Below are 22,170 nucleotides of genomic sequence, written 5' to 3'. Positions count from 1 at the left end.
TGTGTGCGTGTGTGCCAGCGATCGTCCGGTGCACCACCATTCGAAGTACTACTTTTCGGTTTCAGCCGTTCACCGGTTCTCGATTTCCCACCGGAAGGTGCGGCCACGGACACGATATGGGCCAGGCAGCGAAATCAAAGGTGAAGCTTCTTTCACCTACATTGGCACTGGCCGCCCGCTCGTTCTCTCTCTTTCTAACACACACACACATACTATCTCGTCTAATCTTCCTTTTCCTGTCTGGCCACTCATTGATTAGAAGCAACGCCGGTGCCCGTGAACCCGTGAAATTGAAACTTTCGCCCAAGTAGATCATTTTTGTGCGAACCGCCGGCGTGGTTGGTCGTTAATAGAGAACCCGGAACGGTTGTACTTGTGTGTGGCCAGAGTTACGGGGTCGGAAGAGGGCCGCGGCGATCCGTTCGTCTTGCAGCGCGGCGGCGGCGGTTGGTGGTGGAGTAAGAAAAGAAAACGTTAGAAACGTGGCTGCACATTCCCGTTGCACGGCCATAACGTGGTAATCTAACGGAAAAAAACGTAAGTTCCGCTGCCGAAATAGGTCCACATTTTGCGGTTTGTTCGTCAACGGAACCAATCGAAACGCTGAAATTTATTTGCAAATCACTAATGGCAGTGCTCTAAAATTGAAGTTTGTGTTGCGAACTGTTATGTTCATTTGTGCGTGCATGTGTCTAGAAATCTTTCTCACAAAACAAAAAGCAAACGTATAAGTTATGCAAATACTGTGTATACAGTGAGGTGATGGTGATGAAAAATCTATTGTTAAAGCTAATCAACTGACCAAAGCTAGAAACAACTGTGAATAGGTCGGCTAATCTCGCGAAGGAAGAAAATATTTTCCGTTTGGCTAATGAGTGAACTTAGTCAACGGATTGTCTTCAATTCTTCTAGGTATACCTATGTATACCTAGGTATACCTATACCTTCTAGGTATACCTATGTTGATCTTCGCTGAAGTCGGTTTATAAACCGACTTCAGCGAAGATCAACATTAAATCATTAACTTGCTTGCAAAATCTTTCGCGAGCATTTTTTTTTGTGTCCTATCAACATTGTATATGATAGTAGATAGTAGTAGTAGTGGTAGTTTGATAGTAAATACAGATCATCCCTCGACCGGGTGATCGCAAGAGCACATGGCTGGTTGTATAAGATGCGATAGGGAAATCGTTGCCGATTATGAGTTCGAAAAAACAAAAACCTCCCCTGAGGCTCCGTAATCTTTTAATTCAGTTACCTTGTTTCATAGAGCAATGTGAGCTCTATCGTTTTAGAATTTTTGCCACAAACGAAACTACACGTCTACAAGTCTAACCCAGCCCACAAGTCTACAGAGGCCGTTGGTCAAAGTGAGCAAACATTAGGGGTATTTGAATTTGATTCAAAATTTATTGTCTTCTATTGACACTGTCAGCATTGACATTTGGTGAAGCTTAAGGAAAGTACGTTATTCTTTTTAGTTCCGGAAGATACCAGATGCTAAGTAAGTGCCCGGAAGAAACGGGATTCGCAAGACGGTTCTTGGCATCTTTATTTGTGTTTCGCGTTTGCCTTTGCAAACCGTTTTGATACGTTCGCTACGTCAAACAATTGACCGAACTTAACAACAGTGTTGAGCTGGAAAGTACTTATCATCATGACGTCAATTCGCAGATTGCCCTTTCGTCATCACAAAAAGTTGACGGCCCACAACGCACACACCAGCAAAGCTTGCGCAACACGTGTCCAGTTGTCTGTCGTACGCATCTGCACCGTGCACTTCAGGCCGTGTGTCTCGATGTTTGATCTCATGGTAGCGGGGCTCATCCTATTCGCATACCTTTTCCTATACGATTGGTGGACCAATTCCATCTGCTATCAGACAATCCGGCGGCAGCTAAGCGTGTCCGCTCGGCAGGATCACGGTCCCGAATCCAGTGCCGTTGTTGGACAGCCGAGCTGGAAAGCGAATCTTCTTCCAACCATTGATAACGAACATAGTACGTATGTTCCTTTTCTGTTTTAGTTTTCGAATCTCGGGTGTCGAAGATGCGTGGTCATAAAAACTTGCTTCGTTTTTTGCTTAAATTGATTCGTTCCCGATTTCGTGTTGCTATTCAATAAAGTTTTCTGGACTTCCGTTCTTTTAGGTGTCACCACGAACAGTGCAGACGGTTGCGATACGGAACCACCCAACGGTACCGTCGTCTTAACGAACGGAAACACTTCACCATCCGGACAGCGATCAGCGATCAGCGGTACCTGCGAGGACGGTGCCAGCGTAGCGCAGGTGACCCGCCAGCTAAAGCAGGTGTCCTTCTCCAATGCGAACTTTGTCTACGAACACAGCACGCAGCAGTACTCACCGGAACAAGCATCTCTCATAAACGGCAAACCTTCTGCTGGATCAGGCGCCGTCGACACCAACGACAATCACATCGGAATGGAGGAACACCCGACTGCGGTGGCCGGCCCGCCCGAGGCGGTAGCGAACGATAGCAAAGAGCGTGCCAGTTTTATCGTCGGCGAAGATAGTCAGCTGGAATCTGACGAGCTCGAGGGGAACGATGCGTTCCCGCAAACCATGGAGAACGGATTACGGAGCAGCTCGTCATCGGAAATTAACCTGAGCGACAAAAGGCGGCGATTAAGGTATTGGGATTCGGGGGGGAGAGGCCATAAGGAGGGGGTAACACGTGTAATGATGAAGCGATTCTCAAGGATTCCGCAAGGCGCGCAACTGGTCAAATGCGCAATCATACTCCACGCGACTGGGCTGTGGATGGAATGGATGTTTTATTCACTTTAGCCATGCTGTAGCGGCAATATTTGGAGTCTGTGCTCGGACTTTTTTTGTTGGGCATTTGCGTGTACCAACTTACCGGATGACAGCTTTTTGTGCCACTGGCGGTCGTTGATCGTTGTTGGTGTTTCGTATTTGTCGATTGCTTTTTATGATCTTTCCCCATCTTGGGATGGATGAGATGCAAAATGACGCAAATGCGATTCGTTTATCGATTGGTTGTACTCAACGTGCGGAAGTAAAAACGGGGTTTTGTTTTTATTATACTCTTTGTTTTTCTCTACAATGCTTGTACTTTTCGCTGCTGCTACCTTTTTTGCCGTCTTGCCATATTTTTTGTAAACTGTTTCAGTAAAACTATGATCGTTCTTCCGTTCTCGTTTGAATGACTAGGGTCCATCTTTGTTTACATTAGGTTAGCATAACTTTTTTAATTTCGTGCGCCTTTTATTGAAATTTGTTTCAAAACGTTCGCTAAGAAAGAGGAGCGCTTTAACAAGGATCCTCAAGCTTTGCTCGGTCCTAGGGCGATGGAACTGAAGCAGTTTATTGGAGTTAATATAAAATTACTATAGTTTTATCACTTTCCTCTCGGTGATGACGTGTCGTAACGTATGTTTTTCGTATGTTTCCCTTTTGCATACTTTTGCTATGTCTCTCCTGCTGATCATTCGTCGGCTCAGTGTTCCACACCATCATCTTTCGACTCGTATTCCGCGTTTTTTTTACTGTTTGTCTCTTCGCCTGTTTGCTTCTCTCATTCGGACGTCATCGCTCCACACTCAAGTAATTATTCGTCCCCCGGTAGATAATTTTCAACTGCCTCCATCGACGGCCCACCGTAAAGGGGGCTCCATCGCTGGGCTCCCACCTGCTGCGGCCTATGCGGTGGTGAATGGCGGATGAATTCGCGCTTACGCCATTCGCGTGTTTGCAGCGGCTGTTTACCGCCGCCGGATCGTGTGTAGCGTTGCGTTTTCGTGGGTTTTTTCTCCCCCGATATATGCGCGGTCCACAGCTTGGTTGGAATCGCTCTCTGAGTGGCAAGGTTCGCGTTGGTCAGACACCACACTGGACAGTTAGTTGTGAGCGAAACTTGGCCATCCTCGGTTGTGCCACGGGACCCGCGCTCTGGTGCTGTGGAGTGTACGCACAACACGATCACAGTGTTAGGCGACGCTCTCCGATGGTCTCGCGATAGTTCGGATCGATCGATTTGTGTGTATCGTACGTGATGGTCGTTCGAAGTTTGGTTCAACCTGCATGTGCATAAATCGATTATTAGCCCCCATCACCACGGCCAAGGCCTACTACCAACAGCCCCTTCCAAGGGCGGATGGCAACATTGTGTTTGTGGGCCAGTTTCAGTATTTCTTCGCGAGTGTTTCCCAAAGTTCAGGCCATTTTAACCATTCGTTGTTCCCTGTAACGCAACAAAAAGTGTTTTTCTTGTGCGCCGCGACCATGGTGTGCCACTAGGAGAAAGTTGATGAGCTGCGTGCGTCTTCTGATTGATGCAAAAGAGAGGGACTGATTCCAAAAACCGTTCAAAACGCATCGTAGCCTTCATGTGCGTGTGTGTGCTCTATGTTGACCATCGCCTGATGAACCGGTTGTGCTAATGTACATTATCTTCAACATTCTACAGACTGATCGGTCGCGATAGTGAAATCGAGACTACAGTGGCAATAAGAGCAGAATTGCAACAATGCATGATTCAATAATCTGAAAGTCAATTTGATCATATCTTATAACACGATAGCGGCTTGCGCCAAGGTACACCTGAAGTCAACCTGTTGCGCCGTTTTGCTACGAGTCACGCGATGCGCGAGAAGTTGGGCGCCGGGACTAGCCGGCGTGGCCACATTATGTAAGCCACGGAGATTGCTCGGCTGGGACCGGTTTGCCGCATGTTGCGGATGGTGTTCGGTACTATACGACAAAATCCCTGGAGGAGAAACCCCTGAATGAAAAGTAGGCTAGTGAGGAATGCCAGGAATGAGCAGAACCGACCTTTTTGCCCACTCCGGTCCACCGCGACCGACCGACAAACTGCAAACTAGTTCATTGTAGGGTTTGGGGGTCGTTCGAAAGCAACTTTCTCCGGCCTCAGTTTAGTTTCTGCTGTTGTGATGCCGTCGAAAGAGAAACAACTTTTCTTTTATAAAAACGAAAAGTATTGCACATAAAAATGGTATATTTTAATGCTTCAGAGGATCGCCACGGAATCTTCAAATAATTGGAAGTGGCAATTTATGCTTTGTGGCAGTGTCGTTGCTGGAGAGGGTGACGTCGGTGATCATTTGCTCGATGTGGCAGAGCCGACAGTTACACGATCAGAGTGTGCCGGTCGTTCCTTGTGTAACCGCCGCCATCGACGGTTCTGCGTTGTGTGTGATTTTTGCTCAAAACAAGACGAGGCCTACCTTTGTTAGCTCATTAGTTCGGCGAGAAATGACTAACCCGAAGGTTCGCAGTGGAATGTCGGAAACTTGTGCGTAGGTTTGTTGCTGGCGCATCAACACATTCAAAATTTGTCCTGTCAGCTCGGGCCGAGCTTCGGGTTGATATCGATTTATGCGCCTTACAGCGACTGACTTCGTCCTATCTCTTATGGTTGAATTTTCTTAAACGATGTTATTCAACAGTTGTGCGTTTTTTTCCAGTGTTGCGAAAGTAACGTGCTACCTGTGTTGCCACCATAAATAGTGAAAGTGTCGTCTCCGCTTATCGCGCCGTGTTTCTGGCTTATCGTGTGAATTTGCACACCTTCCGCATTAGAGAAACGAATCGCTCAATTTTGTGCGTCTGTGAGAAAATTATCCGTATACTTCTCCTGGTGGTGGCGGTGTTTGTGCTGTACAGTTTATCGGTAGCGGTAGTGACCCTTGTTAGGGCAATAATGTTAAAGAGGAGAGCTAGTAAACGCTTCGTATTGGCAGAATCCGGTGAAGAAACCGTCTGGAACACGACGGAAGATAAAAATGAGGCGGTAGTGGCCGGAAACGCAAACATGACCGACCAACAGCAGGACCACCTGCCACCGCCGGTAATCAACCTGGAGACGGCCGTCCCCAGCAGTAGTACCAGTGCAAGCAGTAGCTTCAGTGAAGATAATATTGGTGCAGCATTGTTAACCGGCGATGGTGACGGGCTGAAAGTCCCCATCAACAACCACCTACAGATCGTTTCCGGTGGGCTTAAGTTAGTATTTTTTTTGTTTCGTTTGCAAAAAGTATAGATTAATAGAAAAAATAAACTCTTTTCGTTCTTCAAGAGTTAAGAAACTCCTTTATTGAAATTTAAAAAATGTTCTGAATGACCATTTAAATTTGGTCATCTTTTCTAAGCTTCGATGTAGCGATCACGGTAAACCAACATCTGATGTTCCCCACAAAGCCTGTTTTGTCCAGCTTTGTGGCAATATTTTTATGAGTAAAAAAGTGTCAAACACGTACCACAGTGTCATTACTGTTTACAAGTTACTGTTTAAGTGAATTGTTTGGTTTAGATTTCTTGGTACCTCTATTTTTTAAACGTCTTCTCCATAGAACATCTTATGAATATTACCCTCTTTGAGCAGGGCGATGAGTTGATCACTGATCAGTGACTAAATTGTTAGAGAACTCCTAATCATTTTTGTTTATATTACTCCTTTCGTTATGTAATAATTTGAGCCTGAACTTTTGGTAGTTTGTAGTAACACTGACGACAACCAAAGTTCGTTCGATCATAGTATGCTAAAAATAAAATTATTGGCTTTTTCAGTTCAAAAAGTTATGCTCACCGAAAGACGTTTTGAATCGTATGGCATTCCTTCGCAATGACTGTATTGCATGCGTTGAGTACTTCATAAAATGTTCCAAAACAACATGTTATGTCCTTTGCTCATTTTTCCTACTTCTTCACCCGTCGTGACAACGTTGTCTCGTGGAGTTTGCGTTAGACCTTCAAATAAAAGGCAAAAAACCGAAACCAAACCATTCGCTCCCTCCCCCAAACGACAAAAGACGTCCATTTGAACGAAGATACCTTTGTGCAGCAATATGTTACCGTAACAGCTCTTTTTTGGAACAACGGTTACGACGAACGGTTTGTGGGGCTCGACCAGATGAAGAGGGGAGTGTGGCAAAAGTGAAACGCTCACTCGGCAGAGCGTCCGATTTTGCAATGGTCAGTAGTGTTCGGAAGGTCCTCGTAGAGTGTTCGTTTCGTTGTGGTGCTTATTGCTGCCCAGGCATATTACTGTTACAAGTTACAAGATCGTTGTTGTATAAAAAGGCCAACCGATTGAACGTGATCACAACTCGATTACTGATCGGCATAGCGGCAGGCTAATGAAGGAGAGACATTCGAAAGCAGGCAGCAAAGTGGTGCTAACAGTGCTAGACACCTTATTGTGTCGCGGCCGCCCAAACGAAACGCCAAATCCTTTCCACGTTCACAGTACCAGCACCCTGCCGAGGGTGGTGACCAGTTCCGAGGCTCAGACGGACGAACGATGGTTGGGGTTAGTGTGTTCGATCCATTCCGCGGCATGACCGGGTGTTTGTGGGGGGATTGAATGAAGGTCGTTTCGGGAAGGTCATCTAAGAACGTCATCGTGGTAAAAATTTGTAATGCTCATGCTCGTTTTAAAATCCTATCCTAATTTCAGGCCTAGTATGTCCCATGGCACTGGACTGGGATTGCAGCGTGGCCAGGAACGTGACTTTGTCCTATCGACAACTGAAGAGTTTGTTAAGAAGTTCAACGGTACCCGGGTGATCAATAAGGTAAGATCGCGGCTGATCGTCTCGATGGGCGGGTTGCGCCAGTGTGCGTCAGTGTTCAATGTCAGGGATAATTGTTGGCAGAACTAATTTGTAAAGCCCCTAATCAATTTGCGCTAACAGCTAATGAAGGTTGTTCGAATTGTTGCATACTGTCTTAAGTACGTGAATAATTGTAAACCAATGGGCAAATGTGGTGAGATGTTCGATTTCTGTAGCCTTTCTTTACGATGGTATGTTGAGATGTTGGTCAAATGTTTTAGATGACTTTAGTCACCGGGGACAAAGCCTCCTTAGAAACGTCGTTCGGCATATTTTGATTGGAAAGGTTCGGCATACTTTGATTGGAAAGGTTCTGAAATATTTCCTTCACGTTCCGTTTGGTGAACTAGTTGGAATCCTTAAGTAAACGCAACTTCTTTTTTCCACCCTCTTTTCGGCAGGTTTTGATAGCAAACAATGGTATCGCGGCAGTGAAATGCATGCGCTCCATTCGGCGCTGGTCGTACGAGATGTTCAAAAACGAGCGCGCGGTTCGCTTCGTGGTGATGGTAACGCCCGAAGATTTGAAGGCGAACGCCGAGTACATCAAGATGGCCGACCACTACGTCCCAGTGCCGGGTGGCTCGAACAACAACAACTACGCAAACGTGGAGCTAATCCTGGAGTTGGCACTTCGCACCCAGGTGCAGGCCGTGTGGGCAGGCTGGGGCCATGCGTCCGAGAACCCGAAACTGCCGGATATGTTGCACCGCAAAGGCCTTGTGTTTCTGGGACCGCCCGAACGTGCGATGTGGGCGCTTGGCGATAAGGTGGCCTCCTCGATCGTGGCCCAAACGGCGGACATTCCCACCCTGCCGTGGTCCGGTTCGGAGCTGAAGGCGCAGTACAGTGGAAAGAAGATAAAAATTTCCAGTGAACTTTTCGCGCGCGGATGCGTGACCACCCCGGAGCAGGGTCTGATTGCGGCCGGCAAGATCGGGTTTCCGGTGATGATCAAAGCTTCGGAGGGCGGCGGTGGCAAGGGCATTCGCCGCGTGGATGCCCCGGAAGAGTTCCCGGCCCTGTTCCGTCAGGTGCAGGCCGAAGTGCCCGGGTCGCCCATTTTCGTGATGAAACTTGCACGCGGAGCGCGCCATCTGGAGGTGCAACTGTTGGCTGATCAGTACGGAAACGCGATCAGTCTGTTCGGTCGCGATTGCTCCATTCAACGGCGTCACCAGAAGATCATCGAGGAAGCACCGGCCGTAATTGCCGACCCGGCCGTGTTCGAAGACATGGAAAAGGCCGCGGTTCGGCTGGCGAAAATGGTGGGCTACGTAAGCGCGGGAACGGTGGAGTATCTGTACGACTCGGAGGGCAAGTACTTCTTCCTCGAGCTCAATCCACGGTTGCAGGTGGAACACCCGTGCACGGAGATGGTGGCCGACGTCAATCTGCCGGCCTGCCAGTTGCAGATTGGCATGGGTATACCGCTCTACCGCATCAAGGACATTCGGCTGCTGTACGGGGAAAATCCATGGACCAGCACCGTTATCGATTTCGACACACCGGCCCACAAACCACGCCCTTGGGGACATGTTATTGCGGCACGAATTACGTCGGAAAACCCGGACGAAGGCTTCAAGCCGAGCTCGGGCACGGTGCAAGAGTTGAACTTCCGGTCGAGCAAAAACGTGTGGGGTTACTTCAGTGTGGCGGCGTCCGGCGGACTGCACGAGTTTGCCGATTCCCAATTCGGACATTGCTTTTCGTGGGGCGAAAACCGACAGCAGGCGCGCGAGAATCTCGTGATCGCCCTGAAAGAGCTCTCCATTCGAGGTGATTTCCGCACGACCGTGGAGTACCTCGTGACGCTGCTCGAAACGAACAGCTTCTTGGACAACACCATCGATACGGCGTGGTTGGATGCACTGATTGCGGAGCGCGTGCAATCGGACAAACCGGATATTCTGCTGGGCGTAGTCTGTGGATCGCTGCACATCGCTGATCGCGCGATTACGGATGCATTCTCCAGCTTTAAGAGCTCAATGGAAAAGGGTCAGATACAGGCGGCGAACACTCTGACGAACGTGGTGGATGTCGAGCTGATCGCCGAGGGCGTACGGTATAAGGTGCAGACCGCGAAGAGTGGACCCAACACCTACTTCCTCGTGATGAACGGGGGCTTCAAGGAGGTGGAAGTGCATCGGCTGTCGGACGGAGGAATGCTGCTCTCGATGGAGGGCTCGAGCTACACAACCTACATGAAGGAGGAGGTCGATCGGTACCGGATCGTGATCGGAAATCAGACGTGCGTCTTCGAGAAGGAGAACGATCCGTCGCTGCTACGTTCGCCATCGGCCGGTAAACTGATCAGCCTGCTCGTTGAGGACGGGGCGCACGTTTCCAAGGGTCAAAGCTACGCCGAAATCGAAGTGATGAAAATGGTGATGACGCTGAAGGCGAACGAAGCCGGCACGGTGACGTTCGTGCGCCGTCCGGGGGCCGTGCTCGACGCCGGCACGCTGATCGGTCACCTCGAGCTCGACGACCCGTCGCTGGTGACGAAGGCCCAACCGTACAAGAGTGCCTGGCCTACCATCGAGAACGTGCAGATACCGGAGAATTTGAACCGGGAGCACACGGGCTACAAGATTATCCTCGAGAACACGCTGGCCGGGTACTGTTTGCCCGATCCGTACAATCCTCCCCGGCTGCGCGAGATAATCGAAAAGTTCATGCAAAGTCTGCGCGATCCGTGGTTACCGTTGCTGGAGCTGCAGGAGGTCATCGCGTCGATTTCGGGTCGCATACCGCTGTCGGTGGAGAAAAAGATTCGCAAAATGATGCAGCAGTACAAACACAACATCACCAGTGTGCTGGCCCAGTTTCCCTCGCAAATGATCGCGAGCGTGATCGATTGCCATGCGGCCACGCTGCAGAAGCGAGCCGATCGCGACGTGTTCTTCATGACGACACAGGGTATCGTGCAGCTGGTGCAGCGCTACCGAAATGGGATTCGCGGGCGAATGAAGGCTGCCGTTCACGAGCTGCTCAAGCAGTACTATGCGGTCGAATCGCAGTTCCAGCACGGACACTACGACAAGTGTGTGGCGGCGATCCGCGAAAAGCACAAGGATGACATGGACGTAGTGGTGGGCACTATATTCTCGCACAGCCAGGTGGCCAAGAAGAACCTGCTCGTCACGCTCTTGATCGATCACCTGTGGGCCAACGAGCCGGGCCTGACGGACGAACTGGCGGCTACGCTGAGTGAACTGACTTCGCTCAACCGAGCGGAACACTCGCGTGTGGCATTGCGTGCCCGGCAGGTGCTGATAGCGGCTCACCAACCAGCGTACGAGCTGCGCCATAATCAGATGGAGTCCATCTTTTTGTCCGCCGTTGACATGTACGGCCATGACTTCCATCCGGAGAACTTGCAGCGCTTGATACAGTCCGAAACGTCCATCTTTGATATTCTGCACGATTTCTTCTACCACTCGAATCGTGCCGTGTGCAATGCGGCCCTGGAAGTGTACGTACGTCGGGCGTACACATCGTACGAACTGACCTGCCTGCAGCATCTCGAACTGTCCGGCGAGGTTCCACTAGTCCACTTCCAATTTTTGCTTCCCTCTGCCCACCCAAACCGGTACAAGTAAGTGCGATACCCGAAATGTTATCGCTTGGCGCTTACATCGTATAATTACAGCTTGGAAGGTAACGACCCGGACGCCATACCGGACTCGTTCATGCGCACCGGTTGCATGGCTGCGTTCGACTCGTTCGAGGACTTTAATCAATATTCGGACGAAATTTTGGATCTGCTCGAAGACTACGCCTCGCCAGTGTTTGTCAATCCGAAGGTGCTCGAGGCCGTCGACGGCGGGGACTCGGATCGCCGGATGAGTACCTCGATCAACGTGTCCATTTCGGATCAAGTCAACCGTACGGTGGAAAACGAGGGAGCGGCACGTAAGTGGCTCTGTGTTTGTGTGGCTTTTCCGCATCTTTTGCATCGCATTGAGCGTTCCTGTCGCCTTTCAGCTCGACCATCGGAAGCAATTCACATTCTTAGTATCGCTGTCCGTGATATGGGCGATATGGACGATCATCAGATGGAGCAAGTGTTTGGCGCGTTCGCCAATCAGCACCGCGAAGAGCTGTTGAGTCGGCACGTGAGAAGAATCACGTTCGCCGCCCTTAAAAAGTGAGAGAAAATTTAATCAGAAATCACGGCGACGTCTAACTAATATTCGCTATTTGGTTTCTGCAGACGCCAGTTCCCGAAATTTTTCACCTATAGAGCGCGCGATCAGTTTGAAGAGGATCGCATCTATCGTCACCTCGAACCAGCGTGCGCGTTCCAGCTGGAGCTGAACCGTATGAAGACGTACGATCTGGAGGCACTGCCGACCGCAAACCAGAAGATGCACCTGTACCTGGGTCGCGCAAAGGTTCCGAAGGGACAGGAGGTAACCGACTTTCGGCTCTTTATCCGTTCGATCATCCGCCACTCGGACCTGATCACCAAAGAGGCTTCGTTTGAGTATCTGCAAAACGAGGGCGAACGGGTGCTGCTGGAAGCGATGGACGAGCTGGAGGTGGCCTTCTCGCACCCGCAGGCCAAGCGCACCGATTGCAATCATATTTTCCTCAACTTCGTCCCGACTGTTATTATGGATCCGGCCAAAATTGAAGAATCCGTCACCAAGATGGTGATGCGCTACGGGCCGCGGCTCTGGAAACTGCGTGTCCTGCAGGCCGAGCTGAAGATGGTGATCCGCCAGACGCCCCAATCACCGACCACCTCGATACGGCTGTGCATTGCGAACGATTCCGGCTACTTCCTGGACATCGCCATGTACGCCGAGGTGACGGATCCGGAAACGCACGTCATCAAGTTCCAAGCGTACGGCAATCGCCAAGGACCGCTCCACGGACTGCCCATCTCGTCGCCGTACATGACCAAAGACTTTCTGCAACAGAAGCGCTTCCAGGCGCAATCCAATGGCACGACTTACGTGTACGACATCCCGGACATGTTCCGTCAGATGACCGAGCGGCTGTGGAAAGAGTTTTCCAAAGCTCGCCCAACCGAAGACATTCGGATTCCGGAGAAAATTTTGCTCGAATGCAACGAGCTCGTTCTGAACGGTGACACGCTCGAGGAGATTCAGCGTTTGCCGGGAGAGAACAACGTTGGCATGGTGGCGTGGCGTATCGTGCTGGCAACGCCCGAATTTCCGACCGGACGTGAAGTGATTGTGATCGCTAACGACCTGACCTACCTGATCGGTTCTTTCGGCCCCCAGGAGGACTTGCTCTTCTGCAAGGCGTCGGAACTGTCGCGCCAGCGCAAGTGTCCGCGAATTTACATCTCGGTCAACAGTGGTGCCCGCATCGGGCTGGCGGAAGAGGTGAAATCGTTGTTCAAGGTCGCCTGGGAGGACCCCGAAGAGCCGGAAAAAGGTTTCAAATACCTCTACCTTACCACCGAGGACTACAGCAAGATCGCCAATACAAACTCCGTGCGTGCGATCTTGATCGAGGATGAAGGCGAACCGCGGTACAAAATCACCGACATTATTGGCAAAACGGATGGGCTGGGTGTGGAAAACCTTCGGTACGCGGGCATGATCGCGGGAGAAACTTCGCGCGCATACGAAGACGTCGTTACCATCTCGATGGTGACGTGCCGTACGATCGGTATCGGTTCGTATCTGGTTCGGCTGGGGCAACGAGTGATTCAAATCGAAAACTCGCACATCATTCTGACCGGATTCGCGGCTCTCAACAAGTTGCTGGGCCGTAAGGTGTACGCATCGAACAATCAGCTCGGTGGCATCCAGATTATGCACAACAACGGCGTTACGCACAAAACCGAGGCCCTCGACCTGGACGGTGTTTACACGATCCTCCATTGGCTGTCGTACATTCCAAACGCGCGTGGTGGTCTGCTACCGATCGTGTCATCGAGCGATGCGGTTGATCGAATGATCGATTTCACGCCAACCAAGGCACCGTACGATCCGCGCTGGATGCTCGCCGGGCGCTACAATCCCGCCAATCCCGCCGACTGGGAGACGGGTTTCTTCGACCGGGGGACCTTCACCGAGATCATGGAAGCGTGGGCACAGACCGTCGTTACGGGACGGGCGAAGCTGGGCGGCATTCCGGTCGGAGTGATTGCCGTTGAGACGCGCACGGTCGAAGTGACCATCCCGGCTGATCCGGCTAATCTCGATTCGGAAGCGAAAACGTTCCAGCAAGCGGGCCAGGTTTGGTTCCCCGATTCCTCCTTCAAAACCGCGCAGGCAATCAAAGATTTCGGCCGTGAAGAATTGCCGCTCATCATTTTGGCCAACTGGCGCGGCTTTTCTGGTGGACAGAAGGGTAAGTAATAGTAACGCAGAAGAAGCAGAAGATGATGCAGAAGCGTAATGACCAATTCACTTTGCAGATATGTACGAGCAAATTGTCAAGTTCGGAGCGTACATCGTCGATGGCTTGCGAGAGTACACACAGCCTGTGATCGTGTATCTTCCACCGAATGCGGAGCTACGGGGCGGTGCTTGGGCTGTGCTCGATCCAACTATCAATCCGCGCTACATGGAAACGTACGCCGATCCCGAATCCCGTGCCGGTGTTCTCGAGCCGGAAGGCATTGTGGAAGTGAAGTACAAGGAAAAAGATATTATCAAAACGGTACACCGTCTCGATCCCGTGGTCCTAGACGTAAGTGCAACGAAACCAACAGCAAAGGCCTTTCCTAAACAATAAAAGCATGATTCCCGATATTGCAGCTAAAACAGCAGCTGGCAGCGGCTGGAGATAACAAGGAGTTGGTGGAGGACCTGGAGAGCAAAATAAAGACACGAACGAACGCGCTGCTGCAAAACTATCATCCGGTGGCCGTGCACTTTGCCGATCTGCACGATACTCCTGAGCGAATGCTCGAGAAAGGTTGTATAAGCGAGATCGTACCGTGGCGCAATTCACGTTGTTTGATCTACTGGCGTTTGCGGCGTCTCTTACTCGAGGAACACTTCATCAAGCAGATGCTAGAGGTGCAGGAAGGTTTAGCGGTTGGACAAGCTAAGTCTATGTTGCGGCGATGGTTCGTCGAGGATAAGGGTGCAACGGAAGTAAGCATTGCGGCAGCGCGGAGCTTGGTGCTGTGGAGTGGAGCGTTGAAACGTACCAACCCTTTCTCTCTCTCTTGCAGGCATACCTTTGGGAGTCCAACCTACCGGTGGTGGATTGGTTAGAGAATCAGAAACGGCCCGACTCCACCGTTAGTCGTAACATAAACGCAGTTAAAAAGGACGCAATAATCTCACAGATACAACAGTCTTTGAATGTAAGTTTCACACCCGTTACGACCTTACTCCGTATTCGACTACAAGTGTTTACTCTTTCGTCGTGTAGGATTGTCCAGAGGTGGCGCTAGATGCGGTGGTTGGAATGTGTCAGGCATTATCGCCAGCACAACGAGGAGAAGTGGTCAAAACGCTGGCACAGCTGGAGTTCACCGAGAAAGAACACGGCAACATTGGATGACAACGTTTGGGGTACTCATAACGCAAACGCTCGAGAAAGAAACGATAGGTTTGCTATCAACGCAGGCCATGGTTAGAGCGTAGCACCTTTTTGTCGGAAAGGTTCCACTGTGGATTGGGGAAAGAGTAACAGTTAGGCAAAGTAGATAACTATGAGACAACAATTAAGAGACCATCAGGTAACGTTCGTGTTCAGATGCAACGCCACCACACAAATCCACGAGAAACTGCCAGTGTCTATAAATATGACTGGCCTTTTTCCTTGTGGCAGGCACGCACATAGCCAGGATCGAATAATATTCACAGGAATTCCGTCTCCTGCAGGGCTTCAAGCATGAATTAGCGCACATTTGCCAATGAGCTAGGATGTCTTCATTGCACGGGGGAAAGAAGAAAATATTTAAACATGTTAAACATAACGGGCACATTTAAAATGTATTTTCAATTCCTACATTTAGGCGCGCGCACGTACACAACACAAAAGACATCCAAAAACACAACAAATGTTCACGTTGGGAATCGTAACGATCAAAGCAACGCGAATTAAAAAGAAAGCAAATAAGATAGAATTCCGAGACCTCCAAAAATGCGGACACGATGAATCCGTGCGTTCTGTAAAGTATACTTGAGTTGTAAGCATCGTTCGTTGGTTAGTTTAGGTTAGCTTCTATTCTTTAGAAGGTTAGAAATGCGCGGATTTGAACTCTTCTTCTCGACTCTGCCATTTACATTTGTCCGTTTTCTCTTTTACTTGTGCTTTATTTTCACTTTGTTGCCAACAACCCTTCTGTCAGAAGCTTTAGCACGGGTTCCGTCACCAAGAAGAGCAACCAATAGATGTGAACAGAAGGGAATTTTGCACTACGCTGGCAGGTCGTGTGTTTATTTGTACATTTCAATTTCAGACGACACAAATATCTGAAATAAAATTCGTAACCGGTACCGTACTGGTATGTTCAGTTGAACTAGTTTTTGCAGGAAGCTTATCGTGATAATAAGGTAAGTAGTTTTAATTGAACTTCCTTTTTCTTCCTTTATCTGCTCGTTGATTTATGTTTTTTTTAAATAAAATCAAACGTTATTTGATTGACTTCTAAAGCAGATAATTATTGCGTTACAAATCGACTAGACTGATGATTCACAATTGGGAATGTAATTTTCGGTTAATGATTGCTTGTGTTTAGTAAAGTAGCAAAAACCTTCTTCGGAAATCCTTGTAAACCAAATCTGTTAAGGCCAACGGTGATCCATCGAGCCAATTGATTCTTTTGTGTTCCAACAGCCGTTACCAGAGGACCATTTCTTAATATGATTGACAATATTTATTTTTTCAATCGAAAGTTAAACCAGCTTTTGGCTTGGGGCGAATGAAACTGCATTTCAACGGTGCAACACTGAGCGCGAATAGATACATTTTAACAACTCCTCAACAACAACAACTGTTAACTCCTCCGTTATCATCACCGCGTTCTTTACAGTTTATTTTGGCAAATTTCAACACAGCATGTTGCGGAAAACGAATGTCGCTTCCGAATCAAAAAAATCATTTTCAAATTAAATTCAAATTTAAATCTTCATCTCAACTCACCTTCATGGTGAATTCGATACGTTGAGTGGTGAATATCGCCTGGCTGTCAATTTACGTCAGCTGTTGGCAAAACACAATACAAAAGGGCGCGAAACCGATAGCTGTTGCAGAGCGATTGTGCGCGGATATCGTTTCTGTGATATAACGATGCATCGCCGAACGCGCCAGAGTTTACGATTATCCTATCCTAACAATGGAAAAGAAAATGAAAGTGAGCAACTTGTTGCAAAGAAACCAAGCAAGCGTAGGTCTAAATTTCCGACAAATGGTGATACGGACGAAGAGTTAGGAGTGTCTCCGAAGAAATCTGCCCGCAAATCTCGCCTATCGAAGGTGGTTAGGGAGGAAATTCAAGAGACGGACAGTGGCGAAGATTTGCAGGATGGTGGTTTAGCAAATGAGATTGGAAAGCTTCCGGAGCGAGAAAAAGAGTACGACGAGCTGGTGAATTTCGTCGAGAACGTCCTCGATGTTGGAGGATCGGGAAGCTTGTACATAAGGTGAGATCAGTGTGTTTAACAAAATGGGCTTTCTTGACTCATAGGTTTTACGATACGGTTTACAGTGGACCACCGGGAACGGGGAAAACAGCTACACTACAAAGAATACTTCATCACGATACGTTTGTAAACAAACTAAAGCCAGTTTACATTAACTGCACTTCAATCAAAAGTGTGGGCAGTATTTACAAAAAGATCTCAGAAGAACTCGGATTGAAGGTGAGCAGCGGAACTGAAAAGCTATACCAAAGCGCCATTGAAGCGTATCTGCAGCGTAAACACAAAACCATCATGCTTGTGTTGGATGAAATTGACCAACTTTCCAGCAGCAAGCAAAGCATTCTGTACAGTATCTTCGAGTGGCCATCCCGACCGACGGCACGTCTAATACTGATCGGCATCGCCAACGCATTAGATCTCACCGATCGGTTGCTAGCCCGACTGCAGGCACGCTGTGAGTTAAAGCCTCGCCTAATTCACTTCTTACCCTACACCAAGTCGCAAATCGTTACGGTTCTTAAATCTTGCCTCGAGGCCAACGGCACGCTGAACCGATTGCCGGAAGCTGCGTTGGCGCTTCTAGCGGCTAAGGTTGCTTCGACGTCCGGTGACATCCGACGAGCACTCTTCATAGCACGACGGTTGGTGGAAGGCGTTAGGAGGGAAGAAAGGACAAAGGGCACCGGACAGTCCGTGGTTAGCATTGGCCAAGTGATGGGTGTGTTGAACCAGGTCTATGGTGGATCCCAAACACTGAACAACGATCTTGACGAAGGGTTTCCGCTTCAGCAGAAGCTGCTCATCTGCTCTCTCATGCTTTCACTCAAGCACGGCAAGAACAAGGACATTACGGTTGGAACACTGCACAACGTGTACAAAGCGATCTGCAGCAAGCGCAACATTCACGCCGTCGATCAGACGGAGTTCATCAACCTCTGCTCACTGGTGGAGACACGAGGTATTGTGCGGATGCAGTGCAAGAAGGAACCGCGCATGCACCGGGTGTGCTTGCAGTGGGACGAGGAGGAGGTGAATTCGGCAATGAACGATAAGCAGCTGATAGCCAGCATCATGAGCGATGCATCATGCCTAGGAAAGTAATGCGTGTTTGGCCTGAATGTTATTTTCCTAGTAGTTCCTAGTGCATTATTGTGTGGAGTAGTTGACGGAATTTTAAATAAAAATTGACGCTTTTATCAGTTTTGACAACCTACACCAGAAGTGATTATTTTTCACATCAAATATGACAGTCTTGGTTGCTATGGTAGCCAGGTCGGAGCAAACAAACTTTTTCTGTAGTTCATTAATTTACGAACGCAGTGCTAGAGAATATAGAAAAGAATGGATATGTATGACGAAATGTACGAAATAAAAAATGGACGAGAAATCGACGATAGTCCACCACCCGATATGGATGTTTCCGGATCGTTGCAGTTTGTCAATCAGGAGGTAGATGAGGAGGACGAGAATCCAGCTGCCGTACAAAGGCTACAGCACAAGGTAGTAGAAAAAAGGTCAGTTCAAGGCACGCTATAAATTTGATATTCGTTCTTGATGCCATAGGATAGCTTCAATGATAGCCAGCCAATTACTATGATCGACGAAAAGAGCAGACTTACCCGTGCGACTGGTATGTATTTGATTCCAGGATTTTAAAACCAGAATTCCAGGAATTCATTTTTCAACGATTCATTATTAGAGCAAACCCAGAAGCGAAAACTACGTAAGAACGATTCTCTCACCGACAGTAGTGGCAGTGTCTCCGACGACGAGAAAGAACCCATAAAAAAACTGGTCGAAGAAAAGGAATTCAATCCGAAGCTTTACGAAAACATCGATGCACCGGCAGAGGTGAAGGATTTGTTTCAGTATATTGCGCGCTACACGCCACAACGCATATCGATCGATTATAAGCTGAAGATTTTTATACCTGAGTTCATACCGGCCGTCGGGGATATAGATGCGTTTTTGAAAGTGTGTCCACCTGGTCCCGTCGATGAAAACAATACCAAGAAGCTCAACAACCATATTCAAAACCTGGGACTTATGGTAAGAGTTACGCGAGGCATGTCTTTGTTTCTAGTGAAGTCTCATGGGAGTGCACTCTACAGATTCTAGACGAACCCTGCGGTGACCAGAGCGACAGCGTTCTCTTACAAATGAAGTTGCGATCGATTTTCACCAAACCGATAGAGACACCTTCGGCGATCGTGCGCAGTGCTCGAGATATCGATCGCTGGATCACAGAAATACAAGCTCTTAGGGCCAGTCAATCGGTGCAGGTCCCCAATGCACAGCAACATCCACACATTAACATCGACAATCTGATGTCAGAGTGGCCAGAAGAAGTGGAACGAACACTGGACGCGCTAGGCTTTCCGTCGGCCAAACTAGACTGTAGCTTGGCCAAATACATTAAGATTATTTGCAACATTTTCGATATTCCTCTGCCGGCCGCGGAGTGCCAGGCTGACTACATCTACGCGTTGTACAACTTGTTCAATCTTTTCCTTGCCATCAAGCAACAGCAGTAATTTAACAGATTGTCCTTTGCATTGCACTAAATACATTTTATGTATCAAGAAATCAATCAATATCAGGAAATGTGTTAATCAAGGTGTGTGTATAAAATCTATCACAAAACCTTTGGTTTTTCGGCCTCAGAAGTCGCAAGTAAAGAATGATCTTAACTAAATTATCCGTTTGTATAATCGGCATCTAAACTGCGGAAAATGATATGAATGTTGTAAATAATATTCGTCTAAAAAAATGGTCATAATTCCACGGTGTGTTTTATTCTACGATTACAAACTACATTCAACATAGTTTTATTCAACAAACTACGATAGACTTTGTATGAACATGAAATATTACCCTCAATGCCATTTTGCGGCGAGACGTAACAGTATTCGAATCATTTCTTTTTAACTATTCATTCGCTTACGAGCCATATTGCAAAAAAGTAACAAAATGATTCTATTTTTTCGATCATAACTCAATAAGAGCCTCTTCTGCATTCATAGATGCCTCATACATTACATCTTATCAGCACAAAAGTTCGTGCCAACTTCTTTAGTAGCATTGGTTCATTTTAAAATGCTAACATACGAATCCTGGATGCCGAATTTGAAAAAGGCTAGGAACGGAAAATATGTGATCAGGAAGCGGGACAACAGCATCTGCGAGTTAAAATACCATCGGAAGATGGCTATCGGCAGTAGCACGGAATGTATGTAGCAGACGCAAAACAGGACAAAACGAGCATAGCCCTTGATTTGTTCGTATCGAACGGGGCTTTGTTCGGCATCGTGGGCCGATTGAACAGTATCACTGGGCCAGTAATGGTAACCGGGAATATTGATGAGGCGCATTGTCAGAAAAAGGAAGCTGTCGAACTCGATGAATGGATTGAAGCACCAGAGACCCTCTATCAGTGCTTTACCCATCTCTACGAAATGGGCGGTATGATTGAGGAGCGCTGGCCGTAGTATGCCGTTCGCGATCAGTAACATACGCTGTTCAGTTGTATCGAAACTATCCGTGCAAGCATTAAATCTACAAAGTGCCAGAGAATTAGAACAATGTTTAGTTCTACACCGAAAGATCATCCCACTTATTCTTTCTTACCTGTCTTCAATTCCCATCATGTGTCCTATTACTCGCCAGAAGTGCACAAAAGCTTCCAAATCCTCGCGGTCACACTGCACACCAAGCTTTCGATGGCTGATTATAACGCAGCTGCAGAAGATTTTGATTTAAGTTTTTTTGGGGTTTTTGAAATAGGCAAATTTTACCAATGCTTTGATACAAAACTTACCCAATAAAACCGAACTGGGTCACTGCCATATCCTTTTGGGAAATTATCATACCGGGCTTTGTGCTGGAAGCGTGCCTACTAATTCCAGCGTGTGCTTTTCTCACGTAAGTTACAGATTTCCACGCTCTACGATAACGAGAGGTAAAGTTGGGCGAGATACAAAAATCAAATCGTTTTTTTAAATTACATCCTACTTACCTAGATGTCGGTACCATGTCCTCGTAATACCATTCGAGCGTGTGAAAGATTGTAGCGATGTAACGCCGGTAGGCCGTTTTCGGTTCCGACGACTGGTTTGTGTGTACAAGCACGCGAAGGATCGTGGGCACCGCAATGATCGCCAACAGACCACAGAGTTTGCCTAGGAACATCGCATAGAAGTTCCGCTTGAAAAATTCCTGCGCTCTGCCGTGTGAGATCAAAAGAGCAAACATACAGCCACACAATCGTTACGAGAGGAGCGCTACTCGAATGACAAATCAGGTTTTCAATGATCATTTGCGTAAACCACGACGTGCCTACGTCAGCAGATCATCGTAACGCGAAACGAACCTGCGATACTTTACATCGTCGTACCACTCCGGAAGCTCAATTTGCTCATAGTTTACTGATACGAGTCCACCTTTTTCGAGCGTCTGTAAATATTTGGCTTCAGAGTCTTTCGCTAAAAGGAGAAATGTTACGCGTATCGAAAAGAGAAAGTTAGGGGTCGGATTTCACGATAATGAAATGATTTACTGAGGACCCACCTGTATTTGGCTCATTGTTGTTTGTTGTCATTCTCGGAGTAAAAACAGTTCGATTCCTCGAACGGTAGATAACTGTTTCAACGATTATTGAACAAAGACTTTGAATATAGAAAACGCGGACTACTCAATTAATCGCTGTTTCTCGGAACCGCGCTGTTTGGTCAATGAGCGGTTTTCTTGGTCAAAGAGAGTAACGTTTCACAAAAGAAAACAGAGAGGAATAAAGGCGGAATCGAAAATGAACACCATTGGAAAGGGTAATGAACAAAATGAATGTTTCTAACCCTTAAATTAAAAGGAAGGCAAGCGTTTCGTACTCTTCTTCATTTTTGAATTATGAAAAATGGTTGTTACGGAGCGGACCTAACGCGCGAAGGAGCGTGATCCGAAGTGA

At 48.0% G+C, this 22,170-nt stretch overlaps 4 protein-coding genes across 4 annotated transcripts; 3 read left to right on the top strand and 1 right to left on the bottom strand.

The window, feature by feature from the left end:
- Positions 1–2,331: 2,331 nt before the first annotated feature.
- On the top strand, positions 2,332–16,069 carry LOC128268758 (acetyl-CoA carboxylase). The gene is given in 9 exon segments (XM_053005961.1): positions 2,332–2,652; positions 7,461–7,578; positions 8,019–11,513; positions 11,589–11,770; positions 11,837–13,956; positions 14,024–14,298; positions 14,367–14,708; positions 14,789–14,923; positions 14,992–16,069. Coding segments are annotated over 9 exon segments (7,008 nt in total). The 5' UTR covers positions 2,332–2,443; the 3' UTR covers positions 15,124–16,069.
- Positions 16,070–16,857: 788 nt separating this feature from the next.
- LOC128278889 (cell division control protein 6 homolog) lies at positions 16,858–18,311 on the top strand. The gene is made up of 2 exons (XM_053017616.1): positions 16,858–17,210; positions 17,276–18,311. Exons 1-2 carry the CDS (start codon positions 16,858–16,860, stop codon positions 18,309–18,311), a joined length of 1,389 nt encoding a protein of 462 aa, XP_052873576.1.
- Positions 18,312–18,551: 240 nt separating this feature from the next.
- Positions 18,552–19,744, top strand: LOC128268760 (intraflagellar transport protein 46 homolog). Its single transcript, XM_053005963.1, has 4 exons — positions 18,552–18,710; positions 18,774–18,840; positions 18,910–19,259; positions 19,322–19,744. The coding sequence occupies exons 1-4, from the start codon at positions 18,552–18,554 to the stop codon at positions 19,742–19,744; spliced, it is 999 nt and encodes a 332-aa protein (XP_052861923.1).
- A 534-nt stretch (positions 19,745–20,278) lies between these two features.
- Positions 20,279–21,920, bottom strand: LOC128268759 (rubber oxygenase-like). Its single transcript, XM_053005962.1, has 6 exons — positions 21,777–21,920; positions 21,580–21,691; positions 21,226–21,432; positions 21,028–21,153; positions 20,838–20,948; positions 20,279–20,765 (listed from the first exon to the last, which is right to left on the bottom strand). Exons 1-6 carry the CDS (start codon positions 21,805–21,807, stop codon positions 20,297–20,299), a joined length of 1,056 nt encoding a protein of 351 aa, XP_052861922.1. The 5' UTR covers positions 21,808–21,920; the 3' UTR covers positions 20,279–20,296.
- Positions 21,921–22,170: the final 250 nt, after the last annotated feature.

This window comes from Anopheles cruzii, chromosome 2 (assembly GCF_943734635.1).
Source record: "Anopheles cruzii chromosome 2, idAnoCruzAS_RS32_06, whole genome shotgun sequence".
In the NCBI taxonomy this organism is placed as follows: domain Eukaryota; kingdom Metazoa; phylum Arthropoda; class Insecta; order Diptera; family Culicidae; genus Anopheles; species Anopheles cruzii.
Note: the sequence above shows the minus strand (reverse complement) of the source record. Positions and strands in the feature narration are given on the sequence as shown.

What these genes read in the sequence shown, in the direction of transcription:
- LOC128268760 (XM_053005963.1), top strand. Translation starts at nt 18,552, where the DNA reads ATGGATATGTATGACGAAATGTACGAAATAAAAAATGGACGAGAAATC. An exon ending in CAGACTTACCCGTGCGACTG is followed by an intron (nt 18,841 to 18,909) that starts GTATGTATTTGA and finishes ATTCATTATTAG; the next exon opens with AGCAAACCCAGAAGCGAAAA. An exon ending in TTCAAAACCTGGGACTTATG is followed by an intron (nt 19,260 to 19,321) that starts GTAAGAGTTACG and finishes TGCACTCTACAG; the next exon opens with ATTCTAGACGAACCCTGCGG.
- LOC128278889 (XM_053017616.1), top strand. Translation starts at nt 16,858, where the DNA reads ATGCATCGCCGAACGCGCCAGAGTTTACGATTATCCTATCCTAACAAT. An exon ending in TCGGGAAGCTTGTACATAAG is followed by an intron (nt 17,211 to 17,275) that starts GTGAGATCAGTG and finishes TACGGTTTACAG; the next exon opens with TGGACCACCGGGAACGGGGA.
- LOC128268759 (XM_053005962.1), bottom strand. Translation starts at nt 21,807, where the DNA reads ATGACAACAAACAACAATGAGCCAAATACAG. An exon ending in GACATGGTACCGACATCTAG is followed by an intron (nt 21,154 to 21,225) that starts GTAAGTAGGATG and finishes TCGTTATCGTAG; the next exon opens with AGCGTGGAAATCTGTAACTT. An exon ending in ACCCAGTTCGGTTTTATTGG is followed by an intron (nt 20,949 to 21,027) that starts GTAAGTTTTGTA and finishes AATCTTCTGCAG; the next exon opens with CTGCGTTATAATCAGCCATC.